Source organism: Astyanax mexicanus, chromosome 14, assembly GCF_023375975.1.
Source record: "Astyanax mexicanus isolate ESR-SI-001 chromosome 14, AstMex3_surface, whole genome shotgun sequence".
Classification (NCBI taxonomy): Eukaryota; Metazoa; Chordata; class Actinopteri; order Characiformes; family Acestrorhamphidae; genus Astyanax; species Astyanax mexicanus.
The window spans coordinates 7,519,760-7,547,453 of NC_064421.1; the positions used below are offsets into that span (position 1 = coordinate 7,519,760).

General features: G+C 36.6%; 1 protein-coding gene across 5 annotated transcripts in view; it reads right to left on the reverse strand.

Moving 5' to 3' along the window:
* Window positions 1-376: 376 nt before the first annotated feature.
* The window catches only part of ston2 (stonin 2), a 73,929-nt gene continuing 46,611 nt past the window's right edge, over window positions 377-27,694 (reverse strand). For all 5 annotated transcript variants that reach the window (XM_022673240.2, XM_022673241.2, XM_022673239.2 and 2 more), the window contains 3 exons: window positions 24,906-26,792; window positions 14,045-14,247; window positions 377-10,089 (listed from right to left, as the gene is read on the reverse strand). In XM_022673240.2, coding sequence (XP_022528961.2) covers window positions 10,012-10,089; window positions 14,045-14,247; window positions 24,906-26,792 — 2,168 coding nt within the window. In that variant the 3' untranslated portion in view covers window positions 377-10,011. The remainder of the gene's footprint in view (window positions 10,090-14,044; window positions 14,248-24,905; window positions 26,793-27,694) is intronic.

Consider the following 27,694-nt stretch of genomic DNA (forward strand, 5'->3'; position numbering starts at 1 on the left):
ATAAGAATATTTAAAATTTGAATATATATATATATATTCAAATTTTAAATATTCTTATTTTGAGCAGTTATATGAGAGAAATGCTTTCAGTAGTTTACAGAATAAAACAATAATGTTAATTGTCCCCATTTCAAAATCAAATAATCTGATGGTGGTCTCTTATTTTTTTCCCAGGGCTTTATATTGTCACTGTCCAATGAAAATCAAGTATCTCCAAAACAGCAACTTTACAGCAAAGAGAAAAAAACCTTCTGAACCTTCAATTTTTGTGTGCTCAAATTAAGTAGTAAACTAAAAGTTGACAAAAATGGAGATACTTGTTTTTCATTGGACAGCGACGATATACAGAATTCAGAATACAGAAACAGCACAGTCATACATGAAAAGCTTTAGAGTTTATTCCCCAGAGTTAGAATTTAGGCATCCTAATCATAAAGAGCTCCAAGGCTGATTACAGTACCTTCTTTATCTTTCTGATCAACAGCAACACAGAGCTGCTTCAGAGTGCAGCCCGCAGTCACGTACACTTTACAAAAAAAAAAAACAGAACCAGAAAAACAGTTAAAAAAATAATCTATATCACAAACCTCTCACTAATACACTATTCAAAATAAAGGTCCTACAAAAGGTTATATGATACTGTTCACCTCCCACATTCTGCGTTAATACAAAAAGGGGGCCATATTTGCAGCAGTGGGTTATATAATGACGTCTCATATGTGATTGTAGTTGTATCAGAGTAACTGGAAAAAAAATGAATTTTTGAGTTTTAAAGAAAATACCAAAAATACCAAACACCAAAGTGCTGAGAAGCTCCATTTTACTTACATCCACTGCTCTCCACAGAAGAGGAGCTGCGTCTGTGGTTGAAGGCACTGAATTTAAAAAAGAACTGTGTAAAATTGACTAAAATTGACTTTGGGTGTATTAAAACCTGATAAAAAAAGTACTTACCTTTGTTGAATAGTCCACCTCCACTCTCCTACAGCTTCCTGAGATTTTTGCCCAGCACTCCGTACAACGGCCATATCGGCATATTTTGCCCCGATAAATAGCTTTTTATCCAGGCTCAATTGGGAATCCAGAGAGCTCTGACATTTAAATTGAGGCATTAATAACTTAAAAAGTGCAATAAGAAGCTTATTAAAACTGTACCACTGTTTACATCCCATAGTGCTGGTAAATCTCCGGGCGCCACCATCACTGTACTGATAATGTCATAGACATATATACATATACATAGGCTCCAGAGGCATGCTATGCAGAGTCTATGTACACTACCGTTCAAAAGTTTGGGGTCACTCAAACAATTCACACTTATTCACCACCATACGTTGTGAAATGAATAGAAAATAGAGTCAAGACATTGACAAGGTTAGAAATAATGATTTGTATTTGAAATAACATTGTTTTTACATCAAACTTTGCTTTCATCAAAGAATCCTCCATTTGCAGCAATTACAGCATTGCACACCTTTGGCATTCTAGCTGTTAATTTGTTGAGGTAAGCTGGAGAAATTGCACCCCACGCTTCTAGAAGCAGCTCCCACAAGTTGGATTGGTTGGATGGGCACTTCTGGCGTACCATACGGTCAAGCTGCTCCCACAACAGCTCAATGGGGTTCAGATCTGGTGACTGCGCTGGCCACTCCATTACCAATAGAATACCAGCTGCCTGCTTCTGCTGTAAATAGTTCGTGTACAATTTGGAGGTGTGTTTAGGGTCATTGACGAAATTGGCTCCGATCAGGCGCTGTCCACTGGGTATGGCATGGCGTTGCAAAATGGAGTGATAGCCTTCCTTATTCAGAATCCCTTTTACCCTGTACAAATCTCCCACCTTACCAGCACCAAAGCAACCCCAGACCATGACATTACCTCTACCATGCTTAACAGATGGCGTCAGGCATTCTTCCAGCATCTTTTCATTTGTTCTGCGTCTCACAAAGGTTCTTCTTTGTGATCCAAACACCTCAAACTTGGATTCATCCGTCCACAACACTTTTTTTCCAGTCTTCCTCTGTCCAATGTCTGTGTTCTTTTGCCCATCTTAATCTTTTTCTTTTATTAGCCAGTCTCAGATATGGCTTTTTCTTTGCCACTCTGCCCTGAAGCCCAAAATCCCGCAGCCGCCTCTTCACTGTAGATGTTGACACTGGTGTTTTGCGGGTACTATTTAATGAAGATGCCAGTTGGGGACCTGTGAGGCGTCTGTTTCTCAAACTAGAGACTCTAATGTACTTATCTTCTTGCTTAGTTGTGCAACGCGGCCTCCCACTTCTTTTTCTACTCTGGTTAGAGCCTGTTTGTGCTGTCCTCTGAAGGGAGTAGTACACACCGTTGTAGGAAATCTTCAATTTCTTAGCAATTTCTCGCATGGAATAGCCTTCATTTCTAAGAACAAGAATAGACTGTCGAGTTTCAGATGAAAGTTCTCTTTTTCTGGCCATTTTGAGCATTTAATTGACCCCACAAATGTGATGCTCCAGAAACTCAATCTGCTCAAAGGAAGGTCAGTTTTGTAGCTTCTGTAATGAGCTAGACTGTTTTCAGGTGTGTGAACATGATTGCACAAGGGTTTTCTAATCATCAATTAGCCTTCTGAGCCAATGAGCAAACACATTGTACCATTAGAACACTGGAGTGATAGTTGCTGGAAATGGGCCTCTATACACCTATGTAGATATTGCACCAAAACCAGACATTTGCAGCTAGAATAGTCATTTACCACATTAGCAATGTACAGAGTGTATTTGTTTAAAGTTAGGACTAGTTTAAAGTTATCTTCATTGAAATGTACAGTGCTTTTCCTTCAAAAATAAGGACGTTTCAATGTGACCCCAAACTTTTGAACGGTAGTGTATATATCTCTGTCATTATCAGTACAGTGATGGCGGTGCCCGGAGATTTACCTGCACTATGGGATGTAAACCGTGTTTTTTAATAAACTTCTTATTGCACTTTGTGCAAGTTATTAATGCCTTGTTTTTAAATTCTAGCAAGGAGGTGTGGAGCTTCTTTGAGCTGGATAACGGTGTAAAAAGCGATTTTATCACCCAGTCGGAAGGAGGTTTGGACAAACTGTTAAAATTTCTGGATCTCAGAACGCTGTGGGAGAATGGAGGTGTGCTATTCATCAAAGATAAGTTTTTTTTTTTTACCAGAGTTCTTCTTTAAGATTCCTTAAATGTCTCATTCCATCGTTTTTTTATTCATTTTAAATTGTCTAGTCATGGTCTTTAGTATGAATAAATGCCATGTGAGCCATTTTTTGTGTTTCTGTATAGCCCTGCTTAACTGATTTTTGGACTCTGAAGAAAGACAGAATTTCGGCTCTTTCTCATGAATATTCATAGATGGATGGAGAACATATCGAGAGAGAGACTTATAGTATTATACAAAAAACAAAAAAAGTGGATTTTAGCAGAAGGAGATCTTTAAACCTTTAAAAATATATTTTATATGTACATATCTATATTACAAACATGGTTCTTTATAAGAAACACAAAAGTGGTCCACTATGGAATATAAAATAATACCTTTGCAGTAGGGGTGTGCCATATCGTATGCAATAATATCACCAACATTTTTGAATATCGTGAACAATATCAGACCCTGAAATATCGTGCCATATCACCCACCTACTACTTTTTTACTGTTTTTATATTAATATTATATGCAATAACATCATTTTATTTAAATTGTCTAGCAGTAGTGTATTCTTGACTTTTTTTTTTTTATTATTCAGTGGTTTGTCATATCGCCAAAAGTATCGTTATCGCAAAAATACCATGAAATATCGTGATTATATTTCCGGGCCATATCGCCCACCCCTACTTTACAGGACTATTATTTTAATAGTAGTGTGTAAAAAAAGTGTGTGACTGGCTCTGCAGCTCTTGTGAGAGCTCTGGCTTTTACTGAGGTTAATGACTTTGAGTCAAGTGGGTCAATAAACTGTGCGCCTGAATGTTAGTAATCATAAAGCCTCAGATAATGAACCAATTATAAAAATTCTATGATCAATTAAGTATTAATACTAATACACAAATATACTGTAAGTTCATATGAAAATATATGGTGTTCTTTCTGGATTTTTCATGTTTTCATCCAAGCTGTACGTCAAATTTTGTGTATTAGTTACTAGAAAAATGTATTCATTTCATTCACTTGATTCACTTTTAACTCAATTGAATCATCCCCAGATTCACATACAACTCAAACTGTGCACTGCAAACACTGCAGCCCAGAGAAAACTTGTTTTAAAAAAAAATAAACTTACAAAAAAATAAAAAATAAGATCAAAATCTAGTAGTGCAACACCTCCCTACAGCCCCAACACATTAAAATTACAGGTTAGTAAAAATAATACATCATACAGCTAAAGCACATCAACACAAATCAAAAAATCAACTCCACTGATGCAAATTGTGGTTGATTAGCAAAATGTACTTTGAGCTTTGAGCTGTTTGAGGTAAACCAATCAAACAAGAACAATTTAAACGGCTTAAAACAACTGATTTAGCAAATGATTTCTCTTAATTCAACACAATACACCTCTATTAATGACTACTGCAGTTCTAGATTTATTCAACTAATTCATAACAAGCTTAAGTGTCTTTAGTACTCAGTAGAACTGCACATGGGATGAATAGCCAGATAAAATGTTCTTATGGGCAGTGACCACTAGAGTTCACTAATATTCATGAGTTTTTATTTTGCAACAGCTTTCTATAAATCCCACCAAAGATTTTTACAGGGTTCAAGTAGTGCTGGACGATTGTGACAAATCTTTTTTTTTTTTACCAAAAAAATCTGATTTTTTATTATAATCGATTCCCCCCCCTAGCCAAAATTAAACAACAGATGACAAAGAAATGGTTCAAAACTAGGTTTACGTGTAAAATATATATATATATATATATATATATATATATATATATATATATATATATATATATATATATATAAGCACACTGACAGACACTGGATTATACTGGATTATAGTGCGGGTTTGTGACTGAAAATTGAGAAAAAACGCACTAAACAAATCAGAAGAAACTGTGAAGGAGAGATTATTATTGTTTTCAGAATTAATCACAGATCCTCACCGGAGAGTTATGACACTGTAGTTTTTAGAAATGGTCAAATTTATCTCTAGATAAATATATATGTTTTATCCCAGTGCTGGAACTTTTTTTAGTACGAGCTCAGTCCTCGGACTGAGAGGAATGTTTAGAAAATATGCGCGGGTTAGTCTGTGAGAGGCGCCGGTAACCAAGGTAAGATGGAAAAACACTTCAGAAATGAGTAGCGTTTTCAGATATTTTAGATTAAAAAGATAAAATGTCTGTATGTACAATTGCGATTACTCCATTTTGAAAATTGCATTTAAACTGTGATTTAAATTAACCATATTAATCGTAAAATCGCCCAGCACTAGGTTCAAGTCATGGGACTATGACGGCCCCTTCAGAATCTTCCAGGACTTCTTCTGAAACCAAGCCTTGTAGTGGAATTTGAGGTATGCTTGGGTTCACTGTCCTGTTGTTTGGCCCAATGATGCTCAAGCCTCAACTTCTCCAGAAAAGACATAATAGTTCCTTCTGTTCTGTTTTAAATCCATGTTGCGGTCCACACACTGCAGGACTTTTCAGCATATGCTTTATTTTTCCTTTTCTGGTCATACCACTGATCCACAGACTTGAAAAATGTTCCAGTTTTATTTAATATTTCCATTTATATCCATTAATATACATTTATATTTATATTTACAGCATTTAGCTGATGCTCTTTTCCACACACTTACATTAATACAAGGTTATTTCTGTTACAGATTTGGCCAATGTAGTGTTAGGAGTCTTGCCCAGGGACTCTTTGTGATGTGGTAGTTAGCTCACTGGCAGGTACTGGTGTTATCCACTTCGCCACACCAATCACTCAACCACTCAACCAATCACTCAACAGAAATATTGTTGATTGTAAGTCTTTTCTAGGGAACAACAGAGCAAACTTGAACTTTTTGGGCCTATGGATCAGCGGTCTAAGGGTGCTTCACTTTATATCTAAGATGCTATGCATGAAGGGGTTGAATACTTCTGCAACAACAGTTATTAAAAAGTGGTATTTATTTTTAGTGTTGCATTTGGAGAAATCACTTGTTATATATTAGATTGTAGCTGTTTAAACTGTTCCTATTAAATTGGTTTATCGCAAACAGCTGAAAGTTTGTATATTTAGCTAATAAACCTAATTTGAAATGGGGGGTTGAATCATTTTAATTGCAACAGTCTCCTAAAAATAAAATATTACAGCAGTTTCACAGACTTAACACTAACGTTAAGTCCTTACTTATAACATTAAGACATGAGTAACGATTTGAGGCTGTAATGTAAGACAATTACTGTGCATTGCAATATGCAATACAGCCCCACTTTAACACTTTAACACCTTAAGTGATTTACATCTATCAAGATCCCCATCTGTAACATTATTTCACATGCGGTTTGTCGGCAGCGTTTATGAGTTATTATGAGTTACTGAGTTTATGAAGGGTTACTGATGATACAAGGCCTAAAATGATTATGTTATCCATGAAATTAAAAATAAAAAACAGTGAACAAACAACTCCCAATGATATACATGTAAACAAAGTCTTAATTAACGAGCAGCCAGATTGTAATGACTGCGTTTTTTTTTGTTTGTTTGTTTTTTTTAGGAATCATACTGTAATCATACTTTTAGGAATCAATACAGTAAAACAAAGGTCAAAGTCTGCTTTATTTAACACTGCTAGTGTTATGTAGACAAAAGTAGTTGTGATTAGTTATAATCAATGTCCCCATTCTACCCATTCCAATATGTTTCCATGACGAAGTAGTCCGACCATTAAACTGTCTGTCCTTCTCCAGTGTTTAATTCCAATAACTGCATAAACTCAATGAAGACAGGCGAAGACACTTGGTCTGACTTTCTGTAGTTCTGGACAGAAATAAATCTTGTGATTTTGGCAGAAGCTTGTGAAAATGATGCCACAGCAAATGCTTATAGCTGCAATTAAGGTGCTATAAGGTGTAATATTGGCACTGCTGTGCTGATCTACAACACTCTGCCTGCAGCAGTGCCAATATTACACCTTATAGCACATTAATTGCAGCTATAAGCATTTGCTGTGGCATCATTTTCACAAGCTTCTGCCAAAATCACAAGATTTATTTCTGCCAATATTACATCTTACAGCACAGACCTCGAGTGCATTATTGTGATTATCCCACAGTTTCATTATCACTGTTTTTTAAAAGATTTTGAGTTAAAGAGGACGTGAACATACGAGTTTTATCGTTCCATTGCTGCTCTGTTTGTAACTGCACTGTTTGGTTTGTAAGCACTGCATCGTTGCTAGGTTACCTGTACGTGGTGGAGTAATAATAGTAATGGAGAGCTTCGGTTACAGTGCTGTTACTCTGTAAACTCAATGAAGGCAGGCGGAGACACTTGGTCTGGCTTCACCTCTTGACCTCTTCACTTCTACTGTGCAGATTATGGTTGCAGCTGTCAAGTTATAAATAAAGCCCTTTTATTTTCCACACATTATTATTATTATAGAGATTACCCAGACTTTATCTTGCCAGCCACCGAGTACAAAGTGAATTCAGCCAACAGTTCTCTGAAGAACTCACATAGCACTTTTCCACCAAAAGAATTATAAGCTTCAGCACCAGTTCTAGCAGGAAACTCCAGTGCTCGTCACTTGTATCTCAACCAATCACCAGCTTCCACCTGTCTTTATAAGACCTCCCCGTACATGCCATTCTCTCCTCTCCTTTTATTCCCACCGTCCCTGTTTGGTGCCACCTTTTTTTTTTTTTTTTTTGCAGATGCTTCATTTTTCCCTCTCTGGTCATACCACTGATCCACAGACCTGAAAAATGTTCCAGTTGTCCTGTTTATTCACTCAACAGAAGTACTGGAAGCCTTTTCTGAGGAATAGTGAAACAAAACTGGAACTTTTTGGGCCTATGGATTAGTGGTCTAAAGATGCTTCACTTAGTACCTAAGACGATAGGCATGAAGGTGTTGAAAAATTTTGCAACAGAAAATCTCCAGCTATTTGCTACATGTCTAAAAGGCAGAGGTGGAAAGTAATGAATTACATTTACTCAAGTTACTGTAATTGAGTAGATTTTATGAGTAATTTGTAATTTTTAAAGTAGTTTTTAAAATAGGTAATTTAACTTTTACTCAAGTACATTTTGACACAAGTAATTTACTTTACTACATTGGAAAACTCCCAATTACTGAGTAAAAAAATATATGCTGGGAAAAAAAACAATTGTCTGAATGAAAAAATAATAATAATAATAATAATTGGCGCGGATGCACCGGCGCATGGATGCTCGCGCGTAGAATAACGAGGCAATAACGTCCTCATGCAATACAAAATGTGCCCCGCCGGACAGAGCTGTCAGCTTTCAAAACTTCCACATCAAACCTGAGAAAGCATGTAGTTGTAAGTATTTTTATCATTAAACAATCTGCTTGAATGTTAAAAAAAACATGTAAAAAGCAGTTAAAGCACAGCAATGGCAAGTTAGAATATAACAATGAACTGTAAAACTATAAAAATACAGTTTATAATCACCTATATGACCATAAAATTTTAATAGTAAAAAAAAAATGGATCATAGAAACCTACCAGTGCCACTTGTTCTTAAAAAAGGATTAATGGGATGGTCTAAACAAATACTGCCTGAAAGATCCAAATTATTATGTGGAGTAGAAGTTCATTTAAAAAAAATAATTTATTATTTGTTTTTACTTTTTTACATCAAATAATTAAAAGTAACTATGTAACTTTTACTCAAAGTACATTTTAAATTGAGTACTTTTTACTTTTACTCGAGTAGATTTTTAGATGGGTACTCTTACTTTTACTCCAGTAGATTTTTAGATGGTACTTTTATTTTTACTTGAGTAGATTTTTAAATGGAGTACTTTTTACTTTTACTGGAGTAGAATTTTAGATGGGTACTTTTATTTTTACTTGAGTAGATTTTTAGATGGGTACTTTTATTTTTACTTGAGTAGATTTTTAGATGGGTACTTTTACTTTTACTTGAGTACATTTTTAGCAAAGTAAAGGTACTTTTACTCAATTACAATTTTTCAGTACTTTTTCCACCTCTGCTAAAAGGAGAGCTTAATATAAAAATGTTAACACTGTAAATAAAGTGTTTTAAATGAGAGTGAATGGTTTACTTGGTTTTCTTGGTATGCTTCCCTTCTTTTCCACTTTTCCAGAAGAAATTATTATTCTGTTTCAAGTATTAAGCAATAATAATAACTTATATCCAATCTGAACCAATCAATTTCCATTTTAGAGGTCATCGCCAGCTAATGATAATAATATAATATGTTGTGATGTGGTTGTGATGTGCTGAAATACTGTTAGAGTTAGCTGAAGTTAAAGCATCCCTCCACCAGGCAAAGCTAAAACTTCCCTGTTTCTATTTGATGCATAATTAAACGTTTTTAGCAAACAAAAAAACAAATGTAGTAATTAATAATTTCCCTGCTTTTCATCACAATCATTCTAAAAAATGACCAGGCCTAAATCAATCATCATGTGACAGCTTTTTAAAACAGCGAATTAAAAAGTGCCATTTCACTCTATCCCTCAAATACTTCCCTTGTAAGCCTGATATATGTGTAATCTGTGTTTCAGCCTCGTTATACATGTATTAAATATGTATTAAATACATGTATCATCTTCCCTGTTATAATTACAGCATATGTGTACCATACTTCCAGGTCCATGTCTGTTCAACGTGTCTTACACTCAAAAAGTTCATACCAAATAATTCCCAAAGCAAAGCAAGCTAAGTCTGTTCATAGAAATGATGGACTTTTACATTTCTGGATTTTTCAAAGTGCAACTTTTCCAAAGAAAAGAAAAAAAAAAAAAGAAAAAAGGAAGAAGAAAGAAGAAGGCAATTCTGGATCAGTTCTTCCTCACTGATGAGCACACTCCCCAGGCTTCTCCTGATCTGCACTCTCCAGCATGCCCTCGCTCTTTTGCTCTATCCCCACCTACAGGAAAACAGGAGACATTAGGAAAAACAGGTTGTAATGAGAAACATCTTCCACTGGAGGGCAGTCCCTTCCAAGAGATAAAAATGCAGCCCATGTTTGGGAAGGACTTAAACACAGGCTTTCAGACCTTCTGAAACCTTAAACTACCATCAAAATCAAATCTGTGCTCATAATTCGTGGACTAAAATTTAATGTTGCACTTTAGTTGATTATGGAATGAGATTGTTTATGAAAGACACACTCTGCACTTCTGACTACTGAATTTATGCTTTATCAACATGTGAGATTTTATATATATTTATACAAAAACCCTTTATTTCCATAATGCCAACTATACAGAATAAGGAAAATCCTTCTATTTTATTCCAAGTCACTTGAAGCATTTCTTTTGGTTTGTTCATGATGAAATTTTAAACTAAGTAAAGGACAACTGTCAGATCATTACAACAGGAAGTTAAAAAGTAAAAAAAATGTCACACAGTATTGGTCCCACTTCATAATAAATGTTTTTTTCCCCTAAGCATTTTACTGGATGCATTTCAGTGTTTGAGTTCTTTTGAAGAAATTTTGTCAAACGAGATCATTAAAATTAAATTATATTAGTGGTGTCAATCACCTAAAAATGAATTCAAATCAATTTTTTAATGCTGATTTTTTTAGTATTATTGTTAGGAGACAATATTAATAGTGTAGTATGGTTTAGGACTGGCAGACTAGATCATTTTTACTGTATTATAATTTCTTTGAGAGAGAGAGAGAGAGAGAGACAGCAAGAGAGAGAAAAAGAGGCGGCGAGGAAGAGAGAAAGAGAGACAGTGAGGAAAAGAGGGAGAGAGAAAGAGAGTACATTCATTGGTTCCACAAGTCTCCTACAGACTGCCTGTACTGTTTATTCTGTGCGTGTTTGCGTGAACCAAATCGTGACCCTTATATTGTGACGGTTCATAAAGAATACACGTACCATTACACCCCTTATAGTTACACATAACATAACATAATAACCCTTGTAATAACTGTGTAACTACTGGCAAAGCACGCATTGGTACAGAGTCAGGAAGCTATTTTAAAATCAGCACTTTTTATTTATGCAGTTCAGGACAGAAATATTTTTTACATTTTGGCAGAAGATTGTGGAAATGATGCCACAGCAAATGCGTAAAGCCGCAATTAAGCAATAATACACCCGAAGGGGTGCTATAACGTGCAGGCCGATTATACCACAGTTTCATTATCACTTTTTATTGAAAATATGATCTGTTTTGTTATAAACACTCCGCCAGTTAAAATAGTTCCATTGCTGCTCTGTTTATAGCTGTGCTGTTTGGTTTGTAAGCGCTGCATCGTTGCTAGGTTGCCTCTGTGTGGAGGAGTAATACATGGAGAGCTTCAGTTACAGTGCATTACCGGCTGATAACGGGACTGATAGACCGCCTCTCAGCCAATTACATTGCAGGGTCGAAACTAACTGTGGTATAATAAAATATAAAGGCCACAGACCCAACCAAATAATGGAGTGTGTGATGTTTTTTTAACCCTCCTGTTTTATTCTGGGTCAATTTGATCGGTTTTAAAGTTTGAAGATCTAGAAACAATAGTTAAAAGTATTTTTTCAGTATAAAACCACCCCTGCAAAAACTAAAACAAAATTCCAGTGTTATGTTTTAATGTTATGTAAAACTATTGTTTTATATGTTGGTTTTTAAAAGTAATAAAGTAGTGAAACATTAAAAAGGTTTGAACATGTGTTTTGTTACGAAAAACGAGTGAATTATCGTAATTAAAACCTTACCTGATAGAGGTAAGAAACACCATTGCACTAAATATTGATAGAATCAAAAGTAATGGAGTTAGTAAAAAATATTTACACTGCTTGTAAGGATTTTTGGGGGGTTTCATGCATCTTTTGGATATTAAACAATTGAGCGTTTGTACAGTCTACACAGTAATCCCTTTTTTCTTTGCTTTAGAAATCGAGGTATGTGGTGCATAGCCAACATAAAACCCCACAGGATCCAGTCAGACAGAATAAGAATGGGCTGATCAGTGATGTCACACGGACGTCTGCTCCAGAAGCTCATCCCGCAGCAATCTGGCCCCTCTCGCAGGGGATTAACCCCACTCAGGTGAGGACCACCTGCTGCCACAGCACACCTCAGCTCTGGTAATAACATCACACCAGAACTTCCCCGCCTCTCCTGTCCCGAGGGTCCGCAGTGAGAGAGTGGGAGTGAAAGTCCTGCAGGTTCTCCGGCCGGTTTAAAGCGTTCCCGCGCGGAGGAGCTGATTCCTCAGCACGGCTGATGAGAGCTAATGGGAGCAGATGCTGGGGGGAGACAGCTCCAGCCACCTTAATGACATGTTTGGATTGCAGAAGGGAAAACAGCTCTGGCAGCTGAGACAGCAGGTTGCTGTGGGGTGACTGCCTGTCGTCCAGTCACTCCGTCAGACGGCTGATGAAGTTTAGCAGGAAGAGACTCATCCCTAAAGGCCCCGCAAATCACTCTAATGCAGCCAAATGTGCAGCAAATGCAGCAGCATCACAGGGGGGGTTATTGTAGAGTGAAGAACTAGGCAGGACTTCAGCAGGGTGTGGAAGACTGCAGTATAAACACTACTGTATTTACTGTGCAAACATATGCACACACACACATACACACACACACACATACACTTCTGACACTGGCTCTACACTTTATCAGGGTGTGTGAGGTACAGTAGGTTACATATTGCCAAAAACAGTTTGCCAACTATACAGAATCATAGACATATATATATATATATATATATATATATATATATATATATATATATATATATACATATACATACATAGACGCCGCATAGGCTGCCTCCTGGCAATTCAGCCGACCGCCATATTGGAGGAGTCAACCAAATGACCCCAGTTCATGTATTTACATTGAGGAAGGTGTTTAATACACCTATAATATTTACAACTTTTTCCAAAATTTCTACCCAATTTTCACACGGTTTGGTGTATTACAAATGGGAGAGATGTAGAAATGATACAGGATGCTGTCACACATTAAAAATATGTGAATTTATGCTAAAATACTTTATATTATGCTCTTTAACAAAGACAGACATATGCATATGGTATGGCATATTAATAAGTGTATAAATTAATTAAAGAATATATTAGTATATTAGTATAAATGTCTATGTACAGAATATTCCAAGTAATTTGGAGCATTTCTATTGTTTTTTTCATGATGATTGTCAGATTTACATTACATCAAAAAGGAAAAATAATGAAAAATGGCAAAAACAGAGATATAATAATAATAAATATATAATATTTTGGGCCCGTTTTAATGAAATCTGTTCAGATTAACATCCAGCTCTCGTTTGACATTAAAAGAAAATGTTAGCTTAGGTTAGCTTAACAGAGACCTGCTGAATTAGAAGGAAAACAAAGCGACACTCCTGTTCCTTTCTAGTGTCACATAAAATGTGAGTTATAATCTGTTGCGCTTCGTATGAATATAGACCATAAAACACATTCATTTATCGTGTGCCTTATAATCTGGTGTGCCAAATAGTGCCAAAAATACGGTAAATGTAATCAATAATAATAATCTACTGGAATAATAAGGAAAAATAAATAATATGCAACCTTAAAAACAGTATCTTTAAGGTTCTCTGTAAAGACAATCCTTATATACATAAGAAACTTCAATTTCACCACTTTATGAACAAAACTATTGGGACACACAATTGTTTGGGTATTAAAAATGAGTCTACACTGCTTTTGTTGTAGTAACTGTCTCTACTACCCAATGAAGATCTTCTACTAGATTTAGGAGTGTTGCTGTGAGGATTTCAGTGCATTCAATGACAAGATCTATTATGTGGACAGTAATGGTATGTGCCTCTCTCTCTCTCTCTCTCTCTCTCTCTCTCTCTCTCACACACACACACACAGGTAGAGTACCTGGTAGGAGTAATGTGCTTTGTAAGTGATCCACTTCTTCAGATCGGTCCTGTCCTCCACAGACAGCGAGCGAACCGTGGCCTTGGAGGCAGAGGCAGCAGGCATGTCGAACTCCACCTCCACCTGGCACTGGAACTTCCGCGGCACCTCCCAGTCAGAGCCCAGCTCCAAACGGCAGAAGAAGGTGTGAGGGTGTCCCAGAGCTGCACAACACAGAACACACACTTACTGACAGCCTTACACACTTACACACACTTACTAACATAAGAGTGCTGCTGATAGAGAACTGCAAAAGATCTTTGTTTTATTGTATTTGTTTTATTTATTTAAGATATTTTAGAAATTAAATATAATTTATTTCCAAGTCTTTATATTTTTAATAATTTAAAGTTTAACTATGTAATGTGTAAACGCATTGCTACTGTCTGTACAGTTTTATCATTATAAAATTTTATGATAAGTTTAGGCCATTTTGTCATTTCTGCTATTAACATGTAAGAGCTGATATGCCAACTTTGTTTAAAAACAATTGGGACAACTTGGGTCAATTTGGACAACAGACATATTTTTTGTAAGCCAAACCATTCATCTTCTCCGTCTATCTCCTGTTGAGAAGTACTCTGTGCCTATTTGTCAAAATCACAAATTAATAAATGTAATAAATGTCTCAAAATGTGATGCTGAAACTACTAAAATTGGGTTAAGAATGGTCAGAAGCATTATTAAAAAGTAGAAAGACAGTGGGGGAAACATCATCTTTGAGGAAGGAATGTGGTCAGAAGAAAATGTTGAGTGATCAGTGAAAACTTAAAACGTTTTGAAAAATGAAATGGTAGAAAATTAGCACTAGAACTCAGGGATATGTTTAATTAAAACATAAAAGTCAGAGCATTTTGTTACGGAGGGAGATTTTTATATTTTTCTCTTTGTTGCCTTCCCTTTTCTAAGCTACCTCACTCTTGCGCTCTCCTTAACTCTTTCTATCAGTCCTGCAGGTTACCTGTGAGAGGGAGGAGCTGATTAATTGATCCTGGTCCTGCGTCACAATAAAGCGCTGGCCGATGTGGAGTGCAGCGCAACACCCGACCCATTCAACCACCACGCCGCCCAGACCAAACCACCTGTCTTTCTATTTTATTGTTTGTGCTGTTGTGAGTAAAAACCGAGCTGTTTAGATAACTAAAGTAGACGCATGTTATTTAACTTTGTCATAATATCCTTCTGTAAATACACTTCAAATAATACTAAAAGCCAATGTAGCACTGTAGGGGATAAGGTCTGTTTCTTTGGGAGGGGGTTTCTTTTCTCCTTTGTTTTGTTAGTTAGGGAGGGAGGGAAGATTTATGTATTTTTGTTTCTTTTTTTATTAGGTAAGTTAGCTCTAAATTTCTAAGTTAGTTTTGTTTGTTTGTTATTTTAGGCATTTCTTATCCCCGACGTAAATGCTACTATTTATTCTAAATAAATCATTTTGGCTTGTATTTTTGTGGTTGGTATCATCTTTGGTCTGGGCTTAAAATGCGTGAGCGGGTGTCGTCCTAGCATATGTTACTGGTCTGGCTTTCCAGGCTGTAACAATTTTCACACACACAATGAGAAGGGAAGTCAAGGAATTGAAGAGAAGCACTTATCAGTGAGGATAACTGGCAATAAGGACTTAAATTTGCTAGAGAGCATAAAGATTGAACTCTGGAGCAGTGGACGAAGTTCATGTAGTCTGATGACTCCAGATTTACCCTGTTCCAGAGTGACGGAGCATCAGGGTAAGAAGTAATGCTGTATTTTATGTTATTATTTTAGAATGACCTTACTGGTATAAGTTATAGCTTACATATTGTAAAGAAAAAATAGTTATTGTGACATGCTTACTTATGCTCATTAATCGCAATTATTTCTATGATAATATATTGCCAATATGGTTGTTGTGCCCAGCCTATGTCTAGATAGTCGTGTAGCTCCAGTGCAAAAACAGAAAGAATTCAATTTGGATCTCCCACCATGTCTGAGGCATGATTTATTTATTTATCCATTTTTATTAAGCAAACTATCATTTAAAAAAATATATATATTAAATTGCAGAAAGTTAACCTCAGCAGCGCTTCATTACCCAACGCCAGTGGACTGCTGAACTGCACAGTGAGCTACTTTTCCAGCTCTGCCACCCCAGATTCAACTCGTCAGATAATTACTAAGCCCTTCATGAGCTGAATCAGGTTCGCCAGGCTGAAAAAACACAAACTGTGCACTGCAGGGTTCCCCGGGGACGGGCTGAGAAGCACTCTGCTAAAAGCACTAGAAGAGTTGCTCCTATTAGAAGTGGGATTCCTGGGTTTCCAGGCCGCGGCGTGACGTTACAATGCCGGGCCGGTTTCCCAGACGCAGATTAAACATGGTCTCAGCCTACATTACGCTCACAGTGGGGATCCTGTGTTGCAAACTGTTTTCAGCCTAGCACTCAAGACTCCAGTATAATACATCTAAATGAAAACATTTTTCCACTGGAATCTTTTTATTAAGAGAAATGAACAATGATGGGAACAGTCATACTGAACAGCAGCCAGAACAGACTGTGTTTAGGGGGAAAAAGTAAAGTCATATACAGTACCAGTTTAAAAACACTTAAATTCAGAAAAAAACTAAACATAGCATATTTTTATTATTTAAAAAAAAAAAAAATCTGCTTTATACCACAGTTAGTTTCGACCCTGCAATGTGATTGGCTGGGAAGCGTTTTATGAGTGACATTATCAGCTGGTAATGCACTGTAACCGAAGCTCTCCATGTATTACTTCGCCATATACAGGTAACCTAGTAACAATGCAGCGCTTACAAGCCAAACAGAGCAGCTACAAACAGAACAGCAATGGAACTATTTAACTTCGCATTTGTGTTTATAACCAAACAGATCATATTTTCTCATCCTCTTTAACTCAAAATCTTTCAATAAATATCAACAATGGTGCCTACGACCACAGCACAGCAGTGCCAATATTACACTTAATAGCACAAACTTCAAGTGTATTATTGCTTAATGGTAGATTAAAATTAAAATCATGTAAACCATGAAGAAAAACATATGGAATTATTAACTAGACAAAAAAAAGTGTTAAACAAACCAGAATTTGTTTTATATTTTACATTCTTCTCTTTGCAAATCTTGGCATTTTCTCAGTCAGCTTTATGTTCAGTTCATGTCAAGAGTTAATTACTTGAATTTCTTGTTTGAGAGCATCAGTTGTAAATTAGTGAAGAGGTAGAGTTACAGGTATACAGTGAATAGCTCTAATTCAAATGCTAATCCATATTATGGTGAGAACTACTCAACTAAGTAAAGAAAAAAAAATACTTTAAGAAATGAAGTGCAGTCGCAAAGACTATCAAAAACATTGTGACGAAACTGGCTCTCATCAGGACCACCAATGGAAAGGAAGAGCAAGAGTTTTCTTTTGTTGCATAGAACAAGTTAATCAGAGTTAACAGCCTCTAAAACCACAAGTTAACAGCTTCCCAGATGAGAGCTTCTAAGTGTTTTGGTTTGTTTAATAATTTTAAGTTACTTTATGCTTCCTTATTTGTTCCTTAATAGTCTGTAGCATTAATTTACAATGTAGTGAAAAGGAAAACTAATTGAATGAGAAGGTGTGTCCAAACTTTTGACTGCTACTGTACGTGAAAGCGGTTACGAAAGTTGAGAAACAGAAACAAAGAACTACAGTCTGTTATTATACAGTACCAAATTGAAGACCTCTGGAATATAATCAAGAGGAAGATGGATGATCACAAACCATCAAACCAAACTGAACTGCTTGATTTCTTTCACCAGGAGTGGTATAACGTTATCCAAAAGCAGTGTGCAAGACTGGTGGAGAAGAACATGGCAAGATGTTGTTTGTAGTTTATAGAATAAAGCAACAATGTTCATTTTACTCAAACTTAAACCTATAAATAGCAAAATCAGAGAAACTGATTCAGAAACTATGTGGTTAATGTGGTTATGCTTGATCGTTGTATAATTCATACATGTAATATATGATAACGTAAAGTTAGCCAATCAGCTCAAAGAAAAACTGCAGTCAAAACAAAGAGGAAAAAAAAAAAAACACAAACACCAACAACTCAAACCAAAGGGCCGTCTGGCAGCTATGCGTGTTCTGATTGGATATGTGAGCGAGAGAAAGTTTGGGAGCTTACACAAAAGAAACAGAAAGCTAAAGAGTCTGTGACCTAATGAATAATGACAGCTAGGGTTTTGTCCAACCAGTGCCCTACAGAGAGAACCCTGCTGATGAGCTACTGAAAGGCCTGGAGCACTGGCCATTCACACAAAATACCAACACAGGGCTACTGAAAGCATATGGCAAGAGCACAGAAAAGCTGTATACTGAATAAACAGGGGGTTCTGTGCCACCCCACATGCTGCAGAATGGACAAAGACGAGACACAATAGCCCAAATCCATTAAAAACTAAACTTCAGAGTTGTGCTCTTCAGGATTTTAGTCAGCAGTGTGCATGGTTAAATCTGTGGGTACTGTTAATACCCAAAGAGTTAATTACACTATAACAGGCCATACAGGTTTTTATCAAGGTTTCTCAAACAAGAAAATTATACATTGTAATAATATGGAGCTCAGCAGTAAGTGTGTGAAAAATATACAGTTTTTACAATGTATTGTAAATTTGATTTGCTACAGTTACATTTTAATTCGTCCCTAAGACACTGACACTCTAGTCTGAGGCAGCCAGAGTCCGAGAGAGCACAATTGGCCATGCTTTCTCTGGGAGGGTAGATTGCACTCTCTCTATATGTCTAATCACTAAAGGTAATGTTGACCAGCTGATGTATCAGAGCTAAGGGACCTGTCGCTTTTTACTGAGTGTGATGGCTGCCAAGTGGTGCTAAGTTATATTTTTTCAATATGTTGTGTGTGAGAGAGAGAGCACTTTGTTTTTACTATGAGTAAATGAGCTACTGAGCTCTGAGTTTCCTCTTCTGAAGTCTCCATTGCTCCACCAGCGGCTCATGTTTAGTAAAACTGAGCCGGATCCTCTTTTAGAGGCTGTATGTGTGACATAAGTACGTAAAGATGTGTGACGTGACCAGAAGAACTCCTGTGAAAAGCGACCCGACACTCCAGTTTTTAGAATGAATATATTTGGCTTAGCAGGGACGGTCATTTCAACACACTGGTACCATTTAACACAATATTTTTGTCCCTTCTCAGCTCAGAAATGATTCTGCTTTCAGTTCAGGACTGCCACTTTAAGAAAACTGTCATAGTATAAAAATAATTGTCATAAAAGAAAAAACTTTGGTAACACTTGCTATGAGCCCTGTATTCAAAATGTATTATAAATGCATTTATAATGCATTATCTGACATGCATAATACCTTATAATGACTGTAATAAGTCTGTATAATAGCTCATAAGTACTTACAGCAACATTCATAACACAACATGAACTACAAGTATAAGGGTTTATAAAGAAAGGGCTTATAAATGTTCATTGTACAAGAACATTGTACAATGTAGTGTTGTAATGCACTATACACAGACTTGGTATATTTTGGTATAATGCATTATAATATGCAGTTACGATTTGTCAAATTAAGCTTTTATATATAAGTGTGCACATTATAACACATTATAAAGCCTTATATACAGTCAATACTGTGAAGACATTATAGTGAGGCATAATAAAATTTACTTAATGTTTAAAAAGCATATGAAAATTCACGTCCCTTAAAGTCAGTAATTACTGTATATAATGCTTTATAATGTGTTACACACTTATATAAAAGCTTATTATGTGTTATAGGGCATTACGACACTACATTGTACAATGTTCTTATGAACAAATATTATAAGACATTACAAGCCCTTTTCTTTATAAACCCTTATACTTGTAGTTTATAATGTGTTATAAATGTCGCTTTAAGTACTTGAGTACATGAGTTATTATACAGACTTATTACAGTCATTCTATGGTATTATGCATGTCATATAATGCATTATAAATGCATTTATAATACATTATGAATACAGGGTTCATAGAAAGTGTTAAAACTTTTAAATAAATCAGATAATTACAATCGAACAGCAGAGTACAATACTGCTACAACTAGTGGGCGGGGATAAAACATAACAGTAAATAAACCAATCTTTATATGTAAAATAATAATTACAAATTGACACACTGTTTTTGAAAATCCACACAGTATTGCGAAACAAAATACTGTGGTACTTTGACACGTCAGCATTTTCTTACACTCCTAATTGGTGGCAGTTTGAAAAGAGGTGGTGGATGACCTCATATGTATCAGAGGAGGCATTGTGCTCGTCCTCATCCTCCTATTGTTGTGAGTAAGTTAATTGGGTAAGCTAAATTAAGGAGAAAGTTAGGCACACACACAACATGATTATTCTTACTTACTTTTACAAACTGCACTAACAAAGCCAGCACACCAGGTTAATTGGTAACAGTTTATAATAACGTTTTATTAATATATTTTTAACTAAAGATCAGTAGATGTGAACAAAGCAGTAGTTCAACAGAATTTGAATATTAACAAATGCTCACACATGACACTTATTTATCAGCGTGGATATTCATATTAAAAAGTTAGCAAATAGTGGTAACACTTTCTTTGAATGTCATCTCTATAAGACTCTACGAACATACTCATAACACATTATAATGCATTCATAAGGTATTATAAACATGGCTATACATATTTATAAAAATGTATAATTCATTATAGCAATGTTTATTATGCATCATGAACTGTGATTATAATGCATTAATAGCTGTGTTTATAACATGTTATACATCAATATCAAGAAACTCAGTCCCAGCTTGCAGACTGTGTCATGACTAAAAAAGCTTCCAGCTTATAAACACACCCTAAATAATCCTATAAATATATTATTATATAAATTATTCTTGCATTGAATATAATATTAATTATAATCAATTATAATGTATTATAACAGGTCTTTGTGCGCTCTAAGTGCCAGACTTTCATTGTAGGACTAGATTATTAATGATAGATATATACTATTTTAACATATATATTATAAGCACAGCTTATAATGTATTATGATCACAGGTCAGAAGGCTTAACAAACATGGCTATAATGGGTTATGCATTTTTATAAACATTTATAGCCATGTTTATAATGCCTTATGAATGCATTATAATATGTTATGAATGTGGTTATAGCGTCTAATAAAGATGACATTCATAGAAAGTGTTACCCAAATCATTAGCTCATCAGAGTTTGAACATAATAAATAAATTGCTAGTAAATACAAATTTTAAACTAGGCAAATGTTTATCAATTGCAGTTCATGTTGCCAATGTGTCTAAAAATGTACACAAATAACAGTTATTAATCATTAGTGAATGGTATATTAATGAAAGTTATTATAAAGTGTTACCGGTTAATTTATATCAAACCAAAGCTGACAACTATAAACACCTAAAACAGTAGAGTTATACAAATCTACAGGTAACACTGTAAAAAACTGGATAAATTTGAGAGTGAAAAATACACATATTAGCTGTCAGAGTAACAAATGGAGCCATTCCAAACGAATGGCATATCCTTATGATTATTTAAATTACTATATACATATATATATATATATATATATATATATATACATATATATATATGTATATATATATACACACACTATAGGCACTGAATGTGTGTGATACAGCCTGCCAGCCATGATGATATTTTCTAAAATGTGTGAAACCTGAAGGAAAAATGGAGTCTGGAGTTAACGGCTCAAACCATTAGGATCGTCTACTCTGATTTCAGGTGTATAATCAGAGAAATACAGTACAGCTGTCTGAGGATCTCTATCCTTTAACTTTATCTTCTGTAAATCTCACACAGACAGAGGCATGTGGATTACATTGTTTCCATTGAGAATAAATCAGTGAGTGACCAGTTGAAGCCCCTGTAGGTGAGGGGTATCATGCATCTTGGCAGCATGTTCTCCTCCACCAGTCTTACACACTGCTTTTGGATAACTTTATGCTGCTTTACTACTGGTGCAAACATTCAAGCAGTTCAGTTTGATGGCTTGTGATCATCCATCTTCCTCTTGATTATATTCCAGAGAATTTCAGTTGTACCCCCTGTAGGTGAGGGGTTTAAGACATCCTAAATAATGCTGCTTTAACCTACATAGTCACCCACATTTTCTATTGGCATACTATCCATTATTGTCCATTATTAACTTGATTTCACAGTGCTGTTCTACCAATCATGATAGAGAGATTTAGGGGTGATTAGTACATAAGGATAAATGGGGTATTTTTACTTTATAATGTTTATTTTCTTGCATTTTACTGAGCCCTATCTGAGAAACCACAAAATCAATAGTACATATCGCCAGTGTCCAATGAAAAACAAGAATGTCCATTTTTTCATTACTTAGAGATAGACATATTGCATAATTTTCTGAACTGAAAGAATAAGTATCCAGTTCCCTCTATTTTTAGTTTACTTAATAATTTGAACAGAAAAACTGTCCCTTACACTGTGTAAATTTTTTTTTGATAAATGGTCCAATCGAAATACTTCAAAATGACCTAAAATAAACACTTTCAACATTAACTTCCATTGAAATAATTGATTAGAAGGTTTTTTTCTCTTTCCTGTAAAGTTGCTATTTTGGAGATACTTGTTTTTCATTGGACAGAGACGATATATAGAACTACAGAAATGTAGCATTTGTTTGGCTATTATTTTCCATCAATAAAGCTCAAAAACAGTCACAGTCACCTTTAATTCACCCTATATATGGAACTAAATCTAACTAAATCTAGTCACAAATTCTTGATTTTACTGTGTGTCTCAAGACCTACTGTTGTGGAAAACAGAACACATGAACAGCAGCACATTTCACAAATTAGCAGCACTGTATAATTACTTGAACAACAAAAACAGTACCTACCCATCCATTACACTTATTATTTACTGACCTTTCCAAGTGCAACAAAGTGTGCTCTTTCTACACCTAAATCATCAGTTTCCAATTACGAAAACAAGCAAGCAGGGTTTCATACTAGTAGTGTACAGCTCTGGAAGAAATGAAGAGACCACTTCAGTTTCTGAATCAGTTTATCTGATTTTGCTATTTATAGGTTTATGTTTGAGTAAAATGAACATTGTTGTTTTATTCCATAAACTACAGACAACATTTATCACAAATTCCAAATAAAACAATTGTGTCTTTCAGAGCTTTTATTTGCAGAAAATAAAAAGAGAAATGCCTAAAATACCAAACAAGATGCAAAGCTTTCAGACCTCAAATAATTCAAATAAAAATAAAAGTTTATATTCATAAAGTTTCAGAAAGAGTTCAGAAATCAATATTTGGTGGAATAACTCTGTTTCTTAATTAGTTTAATGCATCTTGGCATGTTCTCCTCCACCAGTCTTACACAATGATTTTGGATAACTTTATTCTGCTTTACTCCTGGTGCAAAAATTCAAGCAGTTCAGCTTGGTTTGATGGATTGTGGTCATTCAACTTCCCTTTGATTATATTCCAGAGGTTTTCAATCTGGTAAAATCAAAGAAACTCATCATTTTTAAGTGGTCTCTTATTTTTTTTCCAGAGCTGTATGTGATGTTACTGTAAATATGTGGCAAAAAGACAGTGAAAAAAATGGGAAAAAGGCTGCTGTGTAATTAAGTAAAATTCTAAACAAAGACTGTCAAAAACTAAAGAACTAAGAACTGGATTGCCACAATTGGTGGAAGCAACTAAAACCCAGGCACTGAAACCGAATATATGCTTTCTGGCTCTGCTTAGTGCATAAGTTCTCAATCCTGGTCCTGGACAACCACTGTCCTGCTGGTTTTAGAGCTCATACTAGTTACAGCATACCTGATCCAACTAAGGAACTAACAAACAAGCTCTTGATAAGATAAACTGTGTGTTTTACAGCAGGACAACACTAAAACCAGCAGGACAGTGAATCCCCAGGAGCAGGATTGAGATCTACTGCCTTAGTATAGTTCCCTGCTGTAAAAATAAGGTACAAAATATGTCAGGAAACCCAACCACATATCGATGTCCATGGATAATTGGTTCTTTGGTGATTTTGAGGGATCACTGGTGAGTCTGACTGCCTTTAATTCAATATAATTGCTCGTTTCATTGCTGGTTTGGCCTCAACTTTATAAAAATGAACAATGTGTGTGTGATACTGACAACCAATCAGAAAGCAGCATTGCAGATTTAATCAAAAATACTCCACTGGCTTTGGTTCAGACTGAAGATTTGTTCCCTTCATTAATGAAAGTAAAACATACCAACAGTCAAGAAAGCAATTTCTCTAATATCCAAAAAGCTATAACACGTTTATTATTCAGTTCCATATTTTAATTGTATTTTTACAGGATGATTTCCCTCCAAAAAAAGAGGAATGCCGCATATTTGTTTTAAACATCAGCAGTCAACATGTACATATATTTACTTTCTCAAATTATATAAAAACTTTGGAAACTTTAAAGAATAAATGAAGTCTAAATCGTCTGTTCGTTTATACTGTTTGCTCAACAATGCGATTCAGTTCAGCACAATGACTGCATGCTTGTTAGTGGACACGCCTGCCAGAGACTCATCGCCTGCTGGATGGTCGAATTAGGTAGATTTTATTGCTTGTGGTTTATTTATTGCACACAGGTAAGAAACGCAGCCATTTTGTAGAATGTTTGTCACTCAGTGTGACTAAGGAGGAGTGTTCCCCCTATAGAAAATACAGTTACAGAAAATAACCAACACAGAGAAACTGTAACAAGCGTTTAACAACCTGCCACAATAAAGCCTTACCTGAGTTTTTGTCCGGCAGTCGGCTAATCCTCCACACCACAGATTTAAAGGCCTGTTCATACTTGGCAGTTCCCAGAGTGACCCTCATGGCGGGTTCTGAGCCGGAACTGCTCGTAGTCCCGAAGCTGGCTCCTTTATTGAAGCGAGCCTTAAGGGACTTCTCTCCGGTGACACTCTCCCTGCGGAAGTTCTTGGCCCATATTTCAGGTAGCGGGTAACGGACAGCTACGTTTTCACACGGTATAAGTGTGAGAGGGTCTCTGTTGGACGAGAAGCCGGTTGACATCACCAGCCAGGACTGGAGCTCCACCTCTGCACCACGAATGCTGACAACCGTTCTCACGGTGAAGGGAAGCGTCTTTTCCGCGTAGGTTGTTCTGAATCGCAGCAGCTCGAATCGACGTCCAGACGGAGGTTCAAAAGCGATGATCCTGGATTCGTCAAATTCCGACTGATCCCCACACTCGTTGAGCCTACAGTCCTGCAAGCGTATCCAGCGTGTGGTGGTGTTTGGAACGATGTCATGACGGGATACCACCTCTTTTCCTCTGACCTGGACGTCGTTGAGTCCGATGTGACATATCGGTGAGCCCGTCAGGAACGCAAGAACATTGACTTGGGTCGTAACCAGGTGTTCTAGAATACGACTATCACCTTTCGACAGGACCCCATAAAAACTATCGATCACTTCTACCTGAATCTCTTCTTCAGAGTAGGACGCAGGTGAACTGATGGACTCTGGGTCTGCAGACAGGTTGGCCAGCTTTTCTTGCAAAGCATACCTGAAGCTTTGGAAGTCCTGGTATTCGACAGTCCCAAGCTTGACCAGTTGCTCCTTGACAGGCATGTGAACCACGGTCACTTTGGGCTGGATCTTACGCTTCTCTTTGTACACCACGTGGTCCAAGCTGAGGGTGTGAACTCGCCCGTTCTCTTCATAGTTCTGCAGCCTGGGTTCAGAAACCTCGAGCTGAGTGTTTAGCTGGAACTCCTTGAAGGGTTTCTCCAGGCCCTTTTCGTAGAAAAGCTGCAGACTGCCAGCATCACTCAGCCTGACGAAGATGGGTCCCCAGTGCCGAGAGGACATGATGTTCTTTTTCTCCGGGATGCGGAGAAGCATGGGCCAGCCATTCTGGGGAGCCATGTGAGATGGTTCATACGGTGTCGCCTCTTCGTCCCCTGTGTCCAAAGAATCGTCTGGTAAAGTGGGACTGCCGACTTGGTCAGGGTCAGAGATCTGCATGTTTTTGAGCTGATCCAGGTCATCTCCAGGAGGACCTGAGGGGAAGAAGTCCTGGCCACCGGTGCTAGACTCACTATCAGGGCTGAAGAGCAGCAAGGATTCCCGTTTGATGTCAGAAGGATTGGGTTCAAAGACAGGGGAACTGAAGGAAAAAGATTTGGGAGTGGCTGAGCCATTGCTTTCAGTGGATTTTAACTCAGTCTTGTTAAAGTAGGCACTGAAAGGGTTGATTGGCGAAGGCTGAACGTTAGAAAACTCATCATCCAGGAAGGGGTTCTTCTTGGTGTAAGGAGTGGTGTTGTTCAGCAGTGGGCTGTCTAATGTAAATGCTGGGTGTGTGCTATCGGGGGTTAAGTCCAGGATGTGCCTGTCGGTACTGGTTCTGTTCTGGATGGGTGAAACTATCAGGTTGCTGTTGGCATCTTGTAACGGAGAGTTGTTGAGGTTGTCAAGCGCGATGTTGGATGGTTTCGGAGCATATTTGTAGTCTGTCGCCTCGTCATCATCATCAAACGTTACCCAGCTGGCGAATCGGCCGGGTAGTGTACTGTTGGCGTACTGCTGGCCGTTGGTGTGTGGGTTCTTGGCTGTCCAGTTAAGTGTATCCATGTTTATTCCTTCATCGTCTTGGCAAACAGACGAATCTGCAAAGCATAAAGAATAAAATATCAAATATAAATATTAAAATATCAATGTTGTCCACCTGTTATGAAGGATTCTTGTCTTAAGACTGTCTGTTTAACTTGTCAAAAACACAAACAAGACAACTTACAGCTCCTGTTCGCCTCCTGCTGTCCAGAGTGTTTATTTGTTTCCCATCACTGTAACAAGCTAAATGGGTGGAGTTTACTGGACTAATGAGCAGAGTTAACAAATGAGATGAAAGCCATTGAAAGCCAAGACTCAAAAAAATGTATGTATGCTTTCCTCACATCAGCTGCAAACTCAAAATGGGACAGTATGAAAAAAGAAAAACAAAAAACAAAACAGTATGAACCCAAGATATCTTAAGTTTTCTGTGGTTAAATTAATTTCATTAGTCAATTTACACCCATTTCTGCTTTTTAGGCCTGGGTCATGTTTGAATAATTTTATTTAAATGTTTTATCCAATTTTCTCCCAATTTACAAAGCCAATAACCCAACCCTATCACTAGTGATGCCCCAACACCAGGAGGGTGGTGACTAGCACATGCCTCCTCCAATACATGTGAAGTTAGACTCCGCCTCTTTTCGATCTGCTGCTGATGCAAGCTGCATAACAAGGATTTGAACCAGCGATCCCCTGATCATAGTGGCAGTGCCTTAGTACACTGGAAAGTCTGAGCCTTACAAAAAAAAGGATCTCTACTTTGTAACAGATATAAGTCCTGTCTTTCTTCAGAGACCGGTAATTCAGTGATCTAAAACAGGGCTAAATAGAAACACCAGAGCACTTTTATTTTCACAAAAAACGTCTCACATGGAATTCATTTATACTAGAGACCTAGTATACTTACTATTACTTTCCTTAATTTACTTTTTCATAATTTAATACATATAAATAT